Source organism: Triplophysa dalaica, chromosome 3 (assembly GCF_015846415.1).
Source record: "Triplophysa dalaica isolate WHDGS20190420 chromosome 3, ASM1584641v1, whole genome shotgun sequence".
Taxonomy (NCBI): Eukaryota; Metazoa; Chordata; class Actinopteri; order Cypriniformes; family Nemacheilidae; genus Triplophysa; species Triplophysa dalaica.
Window position 1 is genome coordinate 25,640,268 of NC_079544.1, and position 15,949 is coordinate 25,656,216.

General features: G+C 45.2%; 1 protein-coding gene across 1 annotated transcript in view; it reads left to right on the forward strand.

Annotated features, from left to right (window-relative positions):
* LOC130418249 (piezo-type mechanosensitive ion channel component 2) overlaps positions 1–15,949 on the forward strand; it is a 98,201-nt gene that overhangs the window by 47,561 nt on the left and 34,691 nt on the right. The window contains exons 25-28 of the mRNA XM_056744284.1: positions 6,739–6,904; positions 8,152–8,395; positions 8,541–8,643; positions 8,939–9,107. Of these exons, the coding sequence (XP_056600262.1) occupies positions 6,739–6,904; positions 8,152–8,395; positions 8,541–8,643; positions 8,939–9,107 (682 nt within the window). The remainder of the gene's footprint in view (positions 1–6,738; positions 6,905–8,151; positions 8,396–8,540; positions 8,644–8,938; positions 9,108–15,949) is intronic.

Sequence of the window (15,949 nt, forward strand, 5' to 3'; positions counted from 1 at the left end):
TAAAAATACCGGCCAACCTCTAAAGGAATAGGTCAGCCAAAAAGGAAGATTCTTCTCTAATTACTTAGAGTTTACATAATTTACAGATGATGTCCTTTCTTCATTCCAATACAATGGAGAAAGGCATGTTTTTCTTTCCTTTTTTAAATAAAACATATCTGTAATTTTAAATACATTTTAGGGGGGGTAGTGCAAAAGGGGCATGCCCCCCCAGAAAGAATTTGTCTCCCTAACCCTAACCCTCAATTATTTCAGGAGCAGAATGTTTATATAAAGAATATGGCATGCAGTTGTTTTTGAAAGACACACAGTATTTCAGTGTCTATTTAATAAACATAATCCCAATTACAATATCATGGGGAAAAATATAAACCTGAATGTTTTTGCCATAATCATGCAGAACTACTGTAAGGTATTTTAATAGGCTATTGCGTTAAGATGTATTCATTCATGACAAGAAAAATAAAAACTATGGATTAGGTGGATGGATTATCTCGGCAAAGGAGAAGTGCTCACTAACACAGATATAGACAGATTTGTAAACATTATTTGACAGAAATAGGGTATTTGAGTACATTGAAAAAGTCTTAGATCTTTGAGTTCAGCTCATGAAAAACGGGGGCAAAAACAAAAGTGTTGCGTTGTTATATAGCAACTGGGGCTGTCAACGTTAACGCATGCGATTATTTGTTCAGATTAACACATTAAAAATGTATTTCATGCCCTTAACGCAACATCCGTTTTTCTGTCATCACTGTCTACTGTGACATTATATAATCACTCTCTTATTCATATAAAAGGCCTTTAAGCTATTTAGGCGCGATATGAAATGGTTGTATTGACAGGTCCAGTATAGATTGACAGCTTCTGGCTGTGGAACTCAGCTCAACGCAACTCGACAGCGGACCCGTCTGCTGTCTGTATTTATATAGCAAATTTAAAAACAACCATGTTAGACCAAAGTGCTTAACAATGTCTAGAAAAAGACTCTCATAAACTCTAAATAATAACCAAGGAATACAGGTGTGTCTCATGTAATGACTTTAAAATTCCCACAGACTTAGCAGTTCTTATGTGTACAGGTACTCTTTTCCACAAATTAGGTGCCACCACTGAAAAAGCGCGGTCACCATAATTTTTTGACCTGGTTCTTGGAACATCAAGGAGCACCTGAATGGACTACCTCAGTGCTTTAACAGGAGCGTGGACATGTAAAAGCTCTGATAAATAAACTAAAGTACTAAAGGCTCCAACCCATTTAAAATCGTAAAAACATACAATAGAAGTGAAGCTAAGACTGGGGTAATTTACTCATACTTTTTACTCCCAGTTAAGAGCCGAGCTGCTGCATTTTGGATTAACTATAAGCGTAAAAGAGATACCTGATCCAAACCAACATATAAAGAGTTACAGTAACTCCTTATGTGGCAGGTAGGGCTTGACTTTATCAAACAGAACTAATCTGTTTTTCAGTAATCTGTTTAAGTCTAAAACATACAAACCCAAATTACCAAGTGCATCTACACAAGCACCTTAATCCCTAAAACAACCAAACACATCCATCTCAGTCTTATTTTCATTAAGACAAAGAAAGTTCTGATCCAGACATATTTTTAAATCTCTCAGCCAATCAAGTTTTGACAGAAATGAAGCTTTATCATCTGTTTTGACAGGCAGATAGATGTGTACATCATCCGCATAATAGTGGAAGGAGATATTGTGCCTTCTTAAATTATACCTAAGGGGAGCATATACAAAGTAGGGCTGCAACTAACAATTATTTTAATAATCGATTAATCTGTCTATTATTTTTTTGATTAATCGATGAATTGGATAAAAGCAAAAACCAAGAAAAGCATTAATTTCCAACCCTTCATTCAAAAACAGAACTAAAATCTTTAGAAACTGCACAAACATGTTGCTCCTTGAAAATCCCTGAGCTGTTATAATAATAATAAAATAAAATAAAGATGGACTAACACAAAAAACATACACATGTATGCTTTACATCTGCCAAATATATAGACTTTTTTTAAATAAAGTGCCACCTGAGCTGCCAGAACCATCAATAATTTATAAAAAATAAAGAACAATACAAATCATAAAATTTAACAGGATTTGTTTGAATGTAAGAACTTGTTCTCTACACTACACTGCAGACGCACACACTCGCAGATGCACACACACGCAGACACACACAGTCTCTCAAGTTCACTTGAAGCTTATTCATTAAATGATTACCATCATTGTAGTAAGTGCAAGGTTAATTTATACACTACATTTAAACCCAGCTTAAGATGACCGAGTGCTATAAAAGAACTTTAAAATTAATTAAAAAGTACAAAACACACAAATATATTTTCAATAATAACCTATATGGGACAAAGCACAGAATATACACTGCAAAAATTGCTTTTCTAATTTAGTAGTTTTGTCCTGTTGTCAGTCCAAATATATAAAAAAATCTTAAATCAAGAAACATGTACTAGACACATGAAATAGCATAAGAAATTATGTCTTGTTTTCTGAAAAAACACCTCAAATTAAGTGATTGTTTGCTTAAAACAAGCAAAATTATCTGCCAATGGGGTACGAAAAATAATCTTAATGAGATATAATTTCAAACAGAAGTTTTAAGCATCAATTAATTTTCTTGTCTAGTAATCTTGATTTAAGATTTTTTAGATATTTGGACTGGAAATCAGACAAAATTACTAAGTAAGTTTTGCAGTGTAGCTATACATGATAACAGATTGATAAATGAATGGTCCAAGAAAGGCGAGTGAATAAAAACGTGTCTTTAGTCTTGCAAAGTAACTATACCACCCCTGCTTCACTACTGTTATTAACCAGCTAACGCTAACTTGTCATGCTTGTCAAGCTGGATAACGAGTACACACCAGCACCAGGGACATTACGTTCTTCACTTCGAAATGGAACAAAAGTAGGATTCTGTAGTGACTTAACCTGCTGTTGAACTCCTCATCAAAGACTCCAACATGTTTGCGTTCAGGTGCTGGATCATTGCCGTGGTGCTCCCGTGCCATGTCGCTTTTGCATATTTTGTAGTTAACACAGTTTTTCTGTTTATTTAGTGTGAAATGCTCCCCAACCTTGGATGGCTTGTCGTCGCACTGATTTCTCTGCCTCCACCATGTATCTTTCCTCTACCTCCGCTCATTTTTTTTATTTTTGCTCCGCATTGTCTATGAGGCGCCGAACTCATCAGTGCGCAAGAGAGACGGAGTGTGTTCACTCCGCTCCGCACTCAAATGTTTTTTTTTTTTAATAATCAGACGTCTCCGCGTTGCGCGACACAACGAATCGATTATGAAATTCGTTGCCAACTTTTTTAGTAATCGATTTTAATCGATTCGTTGTTGCAGCCCTAATACAAAGAAAACAACATAGGGCCCAATATTGATCCTTGGGGGATGCTACCAATTAGAGGGGCAGCAGATGACGAAAATGTAATAAGGTGAACAGAAAAACTTCTCTCCGTCAAATATGATTGAAACCATTTAAGGGCTATGTACTTAATGCTGACACACTTTTCAAGTCTAGATAAAAGAATAGAGTGGTTGACAGTATCAAAGGCTGCAGTCAATTGAAAAGGACTAAAACAGCAGGGTAACCAGAGTCCACAGTTAAAAGAAGATCAATAGAAACTCTTAAAAGAGCAGATTCTGTAGTGTGACGGGGCTTAAAGGTCGCCTCATACGATCACTTCAACAAGTTGGTAAGATTTATTAGGGTCTTCATGAAATGTCTGGAACATATTTTGCTTAAAACATTCAATGGCTGTGTAAACAAAACCCTTCTTGCCTCGTCAAAAAAGACTCCTTCTTCCTAGGTTTGGACTTTATGCAGCGACTACATTGCATGTTGTACACAAACTTAGCCATGGCGTCACGTTCTGCGCTGTCGCTTTTGAAAACAACAATGGCAGAGCGCAGTGGGTGGAACTGTGTAGAATAAGTGCCGATAATATTATAATAAAATCGGCTTTGGACATCACAACCGGAGCCAATTCTGAATCGCTCGATTTCTCACATGCTTGCAGGGAAAGGCACACCAAAACAAACTTACTGGGTTCTTATTTTTCACGTTTTCTGGGTTGCTAAATGCAGCGGGAACCCGATCATAGCACTTAAACACAGAACATTTTTCATATGATGTCTCCATTAAAACCAGACTGACCTTTTTCATAAGTACTAAATTCATCTAGAAATTATTGAAGTTGATTAAAAACAACTCTCTCCAGGAGAAAGGAAGGTGTTAAGATATAGGTCTAAAATTAGACAAAATGGAGGGATCCAAGTTATTTTTGTTTAGAAGCGGTTGCACAATGGTACACAACCTGAGCTGATGTGTTAACCAAAGATACAACGCTTGGTGCTTCAGAAGTATTAACTTCTCTTTCATGCTTGAATGAACAAAAACACTCAAGATCATTCACATCAAGAAACTCAAGAAAGCAGATTTTGTCTAGTATTTTCGCAAGCACAGTCTTCAACGAGTTAAATAAATTCTTAAATGAATAAAAAGAGTCGTGAAAATAGTAAGCGCAAAACCTGCTAAGGGCGGCAGCTCTTAACGGGGCAGTGTTCTTTAACGTGCTGCTGTGACTCCTGTCACTATTGTTAATCAAAGAAAATTCTAAATGAATGTGATCTCGTAGCTTTAATGAGGATTATTCTATATTTCATGTATTTAGCAGTAAAGACTGTAAAAGTGTTTGAGAACTTTTTTTCTACAAGTAAAACCCATTATTATAAATTTGCCCTTCACATACAGATAATAAAGACATCAGTTGCAAAGGCAACAATATTTGAATGTCGGCTTTCATTCTTTAAATGATGCTGTTAAAGAAATATATTGTTTTTACATTAGTCTGTAGATAAAATATGGGGAAAGTGGCGCGACCCACGCACAAGTTTTTAGATATAAATGGTCCTTAATACACCTTCCACAAGCTTATATTTGATTTCTTTCAATAATTGGTCGTGACACAATTGACTTTGACAAAAAGTGGTGGGTTTATGTTCCTTGTACTTGTACAACAAGCGCATTATGCCAGTGATTATCAGGGTTATTAAAGATCATGTAAATTACATTTCATGCAGTGTAGTATTACCATGTGTGAATGTAAGCAGTGTGCAAAGTTGTAAAGCCGAAGGTAAATAATTAACAAAGTTATTGGCTGGGAAAAAACTGAGTTGAATCTGAATCACGCAAACAAGTCGTGCCCTAGTACGATTCACGAACCATCGCGAATGTACGTAAACTTGTTGTTGGAGACTTGTTGTTGTTTTCTTTAAGACTTTTACTCGATTGAATATTTCATAAAAAGCCGAATGTGTATCGGACAGGCAATAGGTATCTGTAATAATAAATAGCCTACGTGAATAAATAAATGAAAATTAGCAGTAAATCTGACACAATAAGGTCTAGTGGAGCCCCCCAATGGGATTAAAATGCCCCCTCAGTTTTGCCATTCTGGCGCCTGGCCTGCTCCCTTCCCGACATTCAAGATGTAAATGAGTTCCTTTCTTGAGTCAAATATATATATATATATGTAAGGGAGATAAATATGTAAATATTAGGGCTGTCGACGTAAAAAATATTTAACGCAGCATCAGTTTGTTGTGTCTTCCTTTGTCTAGGTTACATTATATAATCACGCTCTTATTCGTGTACGGGCTTTTAAACCACTTACTGTAAGTGCTGTAAGAACAGTTACTTTGTTCAGTTAAGATAGACAGCTTCTAGCTGTGGGAGGTGGCAAAACGTAACGCGAGGTCCAGTCTGATGTATACAGTCACAGGATAAAGGCTGCATCAGTGAATCTCTGTCAGAATCTGTCAGCCAGCGCACCAGTATTAAGTTCTCTTTCGTGCTTGAATGAATGAAACCACATAAGATTATGACAGAATGTCTGTTTTGTTTAGCATTTTCTTAAGCACAGACTTCAACGTGTTAAATAAAATCTTAAATGAATGCAAAGAGTTGTAAAAATGGGAGTGGCGTCATCTACGTAAAGAGGCAGTTCTTAAAGGGGCCACGTTCTTAAATTTACTGCTGTGACTCCTGCTACTAATGTAAAATGTGTGTTTAATCAGATTTTTTTTATTATCGATTGACAGGACTAGTAAATATATAAATATATATAAGTGAGAATAGAAATATATATATATATTTACTGTATTATTCCAGTTGACTTCTGTTTATTAAATATCTTCTGATGTGAAACCATAGTTATTGATAACATGTTGAGCTTATTAAGCAGTATAGACACCAAAACAAAAACATAACAGTGCTAAATTCAAATATGACACTTCAGTAGGTTCTCGAATCTCATTGGTTTAGTGTATCTAGGTGAAATATGACATATAACAGCATATGACAACAATACACAAGAACCAATTAGATTTAATGTTATCAGTGTGTAATAATAATAGCATTTAGAGTTTGTTTGAATTTCACTAAATAGGCTCAAAATAGGACAGGTTTTTGTTCTCACAAATGTATTATTTAGCCTCAGAAGACATTTTCTGTTTTAACTGGCTGGAGTTATCATATCAAGTATAGATCACTGTATTGATGGATGTATGTGCTGTTTGGAACATCAATTAAAGTTGGGACCTATACATAAAGTGACAAGTACTTTTATTTACTCTTTTTAATTGTTTTATAATTGTACTTTTGGAGTAATTCTTACATTTCTGTGTGCTGTAGATGATTTCATGCTCTTGCTGTGCGCGTCGCTGCAGAGGCAGGTGTTCGACGAGGAGAATAAAGCAGCCGTTCGTCTGATGGCGGGAGACAATGTTGAGATCTGCAGAGACCTGGACGCCGCATCGTTCAGTGTTCACAACCCCGTACCAGACTTCATACACTGCAGGTACACGACCGTTAGGATGAGAGAAGCCTTTATTTCGCTTTTACATCATGTCACTCTACTGAAGCTCTTTTTTCACCCTCACTTTCCAAGAATTTCCACAGCTCATGTTCCAGAAAAGAGGGGAAAAATCTATCACACTCCCTCGCCCGCTCTCTCTCTCTCTGTCTGAGCTCTAACCCAATAAGTAGCTTTTAAGTATGGACTGATGTTTTTTTCTACAAGGTGATTGATTTTACAGGAGGAAGCTTCTACTTGTTGTGGTCCATCAATGCTGAACATCTCAGCTTTTCATCATTGCTTTTAGAACCGGCCTGTGGCTAAACACCACGTCTGTCTACAAACAGAGAGTATGCACTTTAACCTTTGGAGTGGCCCATCTAAAGTGCATTCCGAGAGATCCGTGACGGCTATTATTTTGTGATAAAATAAGCGTCATGTGAAGGAATTGTTCTAGATAGAGTATATCGATTCGCTCGTTAGGTCATCTAATGTCCATTATTCTAGTGTGCTATTGCTGTAGAATACTTCTTTTAAACAAAAAAATACTTTTATGTACTTCTCAGGATGATCATTGAATAGGCCTACCTCAAATTACACATGATTATATTTGCACAATACCTTCATTGTACATTTAAGTATATCCTGATCAAAAGATTAGTATACTTGGCTTGTTGTGTTTACTCTTGCGATTAAGTAGCCTGTTAAATACTTTTCCACTTTTTCCACTACTTTAGTAGTTTACTGGGAATATACTTCAAAGTGTACTTTCATCAACTAAAAAGTGCTTGAATAAAAAAATACTCAAATTAAGTATTGACCTTGTATTATTTTACAGTAAATGCACTTTTAGTTTATTGTAGACTGAAAATGTAGTTGTAAGTTTACTACTGTTAAACAAATAATATACTTGTATAAGTTGTATAAACTAAAAAGTGTTCCAATTTAGTCCAAAGTAGTACTGAGATAGTACACTTAGTATACAAGTGCATTGATATGATGTTTTATTACAAGCATACTAACTATACAACCTAGACTTAAAGTTCAAAGATATTTTAGGTGTACTTATTAAATAATCCTGAAGTATACTTGGGTTTGTAGGGGATTTGATGGGAAATAGCATAACATATTCAATAAATGTCATTAAAATAGAAGTATGGCCACTTACACACTAATTTGACACACAGTTTGAATAATATGTTGATCAGGATGAAGTCAACGTTTCGCATTTACATTTCTCCTCCTCTCAGATCATATCTGGACATGTTCAAGGTCATCATGTTCAGCTATCTGTTCTGGTTCGTCCTGACGATCATCTTTATCACGGGGACCACTCGCATCAGCATCTTCTGCATGGGATACCTGGTGGCGTGTTTTTATTTCCTGCTGTTCGGAGGGGAGCTTTTACTCAAGCCTATCAAAGAGATTCTGCGGTACTGGGACTTCCTCATCGCTTACAACGTCTTCGTTATCACCATGAAGAACGTCTTAGCTGTGAGTTCTTAAAGGACGAAAGAATACCTTTGTTCAGAACACAAGTAATATTTAAGGATGATGAGAATTCATCTTAAAAGTGGGACGAAAGTCTTTTGCTTTACATTATACAGCTGTGAGATTATTCTGTTTTTGTTTTTTTCAGATTTTGGCATGCGGTTATATCAAGTCTTTGATGGAGAACAGCTGTTGGCTCATTCAACTGCTCAGTTTAGCCTGCACCATTAAAGAATATGAAGATCTGCCAGGTGAAAAAAACATGAATGCTTGGGGTCGTGGTCCCAGCTTTGCCACTTGGAATGTGATGTTTTCACTTATGAAAATAATAAAAAAAAAAAAAATTAACAGAGACAGACAGACTGACTCTGAAAGAGTGAATGAAGTAAGAGAAGGGTCAATTATACATTTTATTTATTCAATAATGATAAAGTAGAAGTCAAGTGTTAAACAAGCTAAGATGGATGGATTGATATCCTTTATGTGAAATTCAACATGAAACTCTTAAATTATCTATAATGTTCTTTATGTCCTTCATGTGTGTAGTTCCAGAGACAACAGATAAGAATAAATGTGACCTGCCGCAGGATGAGGCCGGGATCATCTGGGACAGCATCTGTTTTACCTTTCTGCTTCTGCAGAGACGCGTCTTCATGAGCTACTACTTCCTGCACGTCATCGCTGACATCCGGGCGGGTCAGATACTTGCATCCCGGTACGATCTGTTTAACACACAAGCAACACCTTTCACACAACCAGTCTTTACTTTTTTTCTATAATTGCACTTTTCTGTTTTCTGTCAAATTACAAATATTTTCTAAATACCTGTAACACTCCTGTGTATTCCCTGCCTGTTTTCCTCGTTTTTCCCCATGGACTATCATTTTGACACGCTCTCTCACCTGTGTTTTTGTTCTCATTGACTTCTGCACCTGCACCCCATTATCAGTGGTTCCCTTTCTGTCGGTCTCTCGACGTTGTGTCGAGAACGACAGATGGGGTTCGCCCTTGAGAACCAATCAACTCTGACTACTATAGAAAAGGCCAATGAAATTTGGCGAATGCAATTTGCATGCCGGGCTCCGCCCCCGGAAATCCGGTATAAAAGGAGGCCGGCGTGCAGCATTCACTTACCTTTTGTTCTTCAGAGCCATCGCTCATGAGTACAACTCAGGATTCAATCCTCTACAACTACACGCTGGTGCTACGACGTGTTACAGCGGATCGTCCCTTTCTGCAGCGACCTTCCCCTGGGCGTCTCGGCGGTTCCGGAGGTGTTAGAGATTTTTTCTAAAAGTCCTTTTCAGGACTGACTGAGCATTCTCCAGCGCGGCATGTCCCGCTGTTCTCTTGGGTGCGGCACCCTCATCGAGGAGGGGGATGGACACGATCGCTGCATTAGGTGTCTGGGCGTCCAGCACACTGAAGCAGCGTTCGTTGACACATCTGCCTGCACTGCGGGCAGATTGTCATTCAGAAGTTGCGGTCACGGGTGGCTGTCTTCCTACGGGAACCAGCCACCATTTCGTCTGCTACCCGGGCTGTGACATCTGTGGCTACGGCCCCGATGACCACCCACGTTAGCAGCGTTAGTGATACGGGGAACTCTGCGAACGTAAACCCGCCAGCCAAGTGCTCACGGGCCGATCGCACCCCGATTCGCTCTTCTGAACGTTCCCCAACCGGCGGTGGCATACCGTCCGGATCCTCACGCACACACTCGGAAACGATGTGTGACGTAGATGAGATGTCGCTCGCAGCATCGGAGGGAGACTGGCATCCGACTCTGCCGAATCCAAACTCCACCCCCAGCGGTCGAGTTCAGGAGGAAGCAGAAGTGATGTCATCCGTGCTAACCCGGGGATACGTGGTTCCCGAGGTCGGTGCGCGGTGCAAACCGCGCCCACCCCGGGTGCCATGTTTTTCCCGGAGGTGCATGAGGAGCTGTGTAAAACTTGGAACGCTCCTCTCACGGACCGTTCCAGTGAAACCAGCTCCGGCTCCCTTACTTCCCTCGATGGTGAGGCAGCCAAGGACTGCGTCGAGATCCCCCGGGTGGAACGTCCGCCTGCGGTGCACCTGTGCCGCGGACGGCTACCACCTGGGGGGGGATCGACCACTCCTACCGTCCAAAGCACGTAAGACTTCGGCATCACTGGTGTCGAAAGCTTGCGATGTTGCGGGCCAGGCTGCATCCTCTCTCTATGCCTTGGCCATCCTGCAGGTCCGCCAGGCCAGGGCGTTGAGAGGGCTCCACGAGGGTAAGGCCGACCCGGGTATAATGCAGGATCTCCGTGCCACCGCTGACAGCGCTCTACGGGCGACTAAGGCGGCGGCCAGTTTTTCCCGGAGGTGCATGAGGAGCTGTGTAAAACTTGGAACGCTCCTCTCACGGACCGTTCCAGTGAAACCAGCTCCGGCTCCCTTACTTCCCTCGATGGTGAGGCAGCCAAGGACTGCGTCGAGATCCCCCGGGTGGAACGTCCGCCTGCGGTGCACCTGTGCCGCGGACGGCTACCACCTGGGGGGGGATCGACCACTCCTACCGTCCAAAGCACGTAAGACTTCGGCATCACTGGTGTCGAAAGCTTGCGATGTTGCGGGCCAGGCTGCCTCCTCTCTCTATGCCTTGGCCATCCTGCAGGTCCGCCAGGCCAGGGCGTTGAGAGGGCTCCACGAGGGTAAGGCCGACCCGGGTATAATGCAGGATCTCCGTGCCACCGCTGACAGCGCTCTACGGGCGACTAAGGCGGCGGCACGGGCCCTGGGTCGGACGATGTCCACGGTAGTGGTCCAGGAGAGACACCCCCGGCTATACCTTGTGCAGAAGAGTGACAGCAAGGAAGTCCGCTTTCTTGATGCACTCATCTCGCAGGGTGGGTTGTTGGTAACACCGTCGAGGACTGCGCTCAGCAGTTTTTTGACGGCGAAGCAGACAGTGGCAATTAACCACATTTTTTTCACGCCGCGACTCGGCCGCCTACAGGCCTCCGAGATCTCACGTGACGTCTGCTTCCCTGCAACCCAGGACCCTTTCGACATCGGCTCCGGTTCCTGTGCCCCCACAGGCGGCACCCCGGAAGCAGAGGTCGAGGGGGAAACCTCCACCCCGTCAGCAACCTCCTCGCGAGAAGGGACACTGACGGGAAGACCCCAGGGAGAACAACATCGGGCCCGAACCTTCACAGCCACGGCTCTGATCGGTCGGTACGGGACGACTCCTGCCTCGTCACCAAAGCCGGGCCCTTGTTAGGGCTTGGCGCCCACTTACTCACTGAGTTTTCTGTTCTCCCCGGGTTTACTTGCAGCCGATCGCACACTCCACTGGACTGTGCTCGGCGAACCGACCTCACACCCTGGCGAGGCGTGAGGTCGTACACATATACGACAGCCGTCACCACTCTCAAACCGACAGTGCGTGCCGTTGTCCCGCCAGGCAGGTAAGCAGGCGGAGCAAAAACCTTCCCTCCGGGGACTCCCCGCGACATGGTTAGCTCCGCCAGCCGACGAACCACCCCCCGTGGGAATGATGAAGCAGACCGTCCCCTTGGTCACCCTGTCACAGTCCCTGGGAGCTGCCCACACTGTCTCGCTGGCTAATGAGGGCGGTCCGTCTTGGTTACTCGATCCAGTTCGCCAGAGACTCACCCAAGTTTCGGGGCATCATCTCTCCCTCTGTCAGAGGCAGGGACGCCTCCGTACTTCGGGTAGAGGTCACCACCCTTCTGGCAAAACAGGCATCGAGTTCGTCCCTCAAAACCAAGATGTTCAGTGGGTCACCACCCGCACTTCATCGTTCCCAAGAAAGACGGCGGGTTGCCCCCAAAGGCTGCGTACCCTGAACAGAGCACCTTCACAAGCTGCCATTCAGGGTGCTCACACAGAGGCGCGTCCTGACATCTATGAGGTGTCAGGATTGGTTCGTGGCAATCGACCTGAAGGACGCTTACTTTCATGTCTCGATCCTCCTCGACACCGGCCGTTCCCACGGTTCGCGTGCGAGAGGCGGGCATATCAGTACAGAGTCCTCCCTTTCGGTCTGTCCCTGACCGCCCTTTCTCCCTGAGAGGAGGAAGGCGAGCGGGTACTAAACTATCTCAGCGACTGGCCTATCTTGGCACACTCGCGAGATCTGTTATGTACACAAAGGGACCTGGTGCTCCGGCACCTAGGTCGATTGGGACTCCAGGTCAACCAAGAGAGGGGCAAGCTCTCCCCAGTGCAGAGCATCCTCTTTCTCGGTATGGAACTCAGCTCTGTCACCATGTCGGCACACCTGTCCGCAGTTGTGCCCAACCAGTGTTGAACTGTCTGAAATGAACATTTTAGGCAGACAGCGGTCCCCCTGAAACAATTCAGAGGCTCCTGGGACACATGGCGTCCTCGCGGGCTAATACCCCTCGAGTTGATGCACATGACACCGCTCCAACACTGGTTTCAGAGTCGAGTTCCGAGGAGAGCGTGGCACACCGGCAGCAGGTGCATGGTGATGCCGCCCTGCTGCCGACGCACCATAACCCCTAGTCTTTATGACTTTTTCGACGGACTCAGGTCCCTCTGAGCAGGTTATGAGGCAGGTCGTGGTGACGACTGAAGTCTCCCTGCAGGGGTGCGGTGTAGTGTGCAACGGGCACGCAGGTGGGGTGTTGGACGAACCCCCGCCTGCGCTGGCATATCAATTGCCAAGAGTTGTGGGCTATGCTACTTGCACTGAGCAGGCTACGGCCTCTCGTGCGAGACATGCACGTGCTGTTCCGAGGACAGCACTATAGCTGTAGCGAATACAGATCGTCAGGGTGGCGTTCGCACACAGCAGCTAAACACAACTTGCTCGACGCCTCCTCCGGTGGAGTCAACAGGTGACTCGTTCCCTGCAGGCCACACACCCCGGGCAAACTGAACTAGACAGCCGACGTGCTTTCTCGCCAGTTTATGCCTCGTGGAGAGTGGCGACTCCACCCCCGTGCAGTCCAGCTCATTTGGAGGCTGTTCGGGTAGGCCCAGGTAAAACCTGTTCACCTCCCGTAACACCACCATTTGCCGGCTTGATAGTCCCTGCCCTCGGCACGGATATCCTTGCGCACAGCTGGCCGCGGGATGGGCGGAAGCACACCTTCCCCCCCCCAGGAGCCTTCTTGTACAGACTCTGTGCAAGGTCAGGGAGCAGGAGCACCAAGTGTTATTGGTTACACCACACCGGTCTAACCGCACTTGGCCTCAGAGCCGATGCTCTGGACAGCGACTCCCCCTGAACCATTCCCCTGACAGAGGACCTGCTCTCTCAGGGGAAGGACACGTTCTGGCATCCCAGATCAGACCTCTGGAACACCCATGTCTGGTCTCTAGACGGGACGAGAAGATCCTAAGATGGCTACTCCCCCTATACGGCTGAGACCATCACCCAGGCTAGGGCCCCATCTACTAGGCGGTTACACGCCTCTAGACGGTGCCTCTTCTCGTCCTGGTGTCTTTCTCAACGAGAAAGACCCACTGAGGTGCTTGATCAGGATTGTGTTCCCCTCCTCACGAGACTGGAGACTAACATCTCCCTTCCACACTGAAAGTGTATGTAGTCGCTATTGCCACTCATCACGACTCAGTCGGTGGAAAGTTTCTAGGGCAACACGACCTGGTCACCAGGTTCCTAAGCAGCGAGAGGGCGGAATCCGCCTCATCTCCGCTCCATACCCTCTTGGGACCCTAAGTGGTCCTGGGGAGCCTCAGGGCCCCCCAAAGAGCCCCTCGGAGGTTCCGATCTTCCTCATAGAGTAAGACGGCCCTCCTGACGGCGCTCACTTCTTTCAAGAGGGTAGGGGACCACCGAGCATCCTCCGTGTCCCTGGATTGCCTTAAACTCGGCCCTGGAAACTCTCACGTTATCTTGAGACCCAGGCCCGGATGCGTGCCCAAGAAGTTCCCACTACTCCCTCCGGGGCCAAGTGGTGAACTTGCAGGCGCTCCCCATAGGGGAGGAAGACCCAACCCGATTAGTGTTGTGTCCAGTACGTACTGGACCGCACGCAGAGCTCTGAAGCTCTGACCAGCTCCGTGTCTGTTGGAGGACAGCAGAAGGGGAAGGCTGTCTCCAAACAGAGGCTGGCGCACTGGGTCGTGGACGCCGTTACGACGGCATTCCGATCTCAGAATCTCCCATGCCCATTGGCAGTGAGGGCTCACTCATCACGGAGTTTAGCCACCTCCTGGACACTGGCAGAAGCGCCTCTCTAGCAGACATCTGTAGAGCTGCGGGTTGGGCTATGCCCAAACACCTTCGCAAGGGTTAACAACCTTCGCGTAAACCCGGTGTCAGCCCACGTCCTGCGTGGCGACATGTAGGACTGGCATCCGGGGGGGCGTATGCCTGCGAAAGCACCTTTCCACCCTCTAACAGGTTGGGTCAGTGTGCTATTTACCTTTTCTTCTTACCCGAACACATCGCTAAGAAACTGGTACCTCACCAGCCTCCCTTCTTACCCAGACACTGGTTAAGAATAGGCATTCCATCCATCACCAAACAAGCACCCCCTGGGGGCTGGCTGGGCAGAGCAGCCTTCCCCCTTAGGCCGGGATACCATGTGAGCTATCACAGATAGCTCTAACCGGACCTAGTGCTACCGGACGTCTGTAACACCCCCTCCGTGGGCTGTTCCGTCTGATGTATCCTCATGAGAATGGTTCCCACTCCTGGTAACCCATGAGCTTCCCCAGGTGGGCCTCCACCTCGCGGTTAACTACTCAGTCCGCACGTTCCATGCGTTCTCCTCCAAGGACGAGACCATACCTATATCCACCATATTCCTCCCCACGGGTAGGAGGTGGCCTCTGTAGCGCTTCTCTGATTAAGAGTCGCGCTTACCCGGTGTAAACTGATCTGGATGGCCTCTCGCCTATAGAGAGCTAAGGCCCCGTCCGTGAAAGTTACCGGTCAGGGCTGTACCCATCTTTCTCCAAGAAAGCTCTGGAACCCCCCGACCACCACACTGGAAGGTTACAGTCTCACGAAAGCTTCGAGATGACACGCCCAGGCTTGTTACCGTCGCTTCGCTAGAGATTGTGACGCGATACAGCGTTGTGGCGTTTTCCATAGGCAACCCCATCTGTCGTTCTCGACACAACGTCGAGAGACCGACAGAAAGGGAACGTCTTGGTTACGTATGTAACCTCAGTTCCCTGATGGAGGGAACGAGACGTTGTGTCCCTTATGCCACGAACACGTATCGTATTCTGCTGCAGTTTGAGAGGTCTCAGGCTCTTCAGAACAAAGGTAAGTGAATGCTGCACGCCGGCCTCCTTTTATACCGGATTTCCGGGGGCGGAGCCCGGCATGCAAATTGCATTCGCCAAATTTCATTGGCCTTTTCTATAGTAGTCAGAGTTGATTGGTTCTCAAGGGCGAACCCCATCTGTCGTTCTCGACACAACGTCTCGTTCCCTCCATCAGGGAACTGAGGTTACATACGTAACCAAGACGTTCTCAACTCCAGTCCTCAGGCCCCCCTGACAGAATACTTTGGATGTCTCCCTATTGAACACCTGAACAAGTTAATGAGATAATGA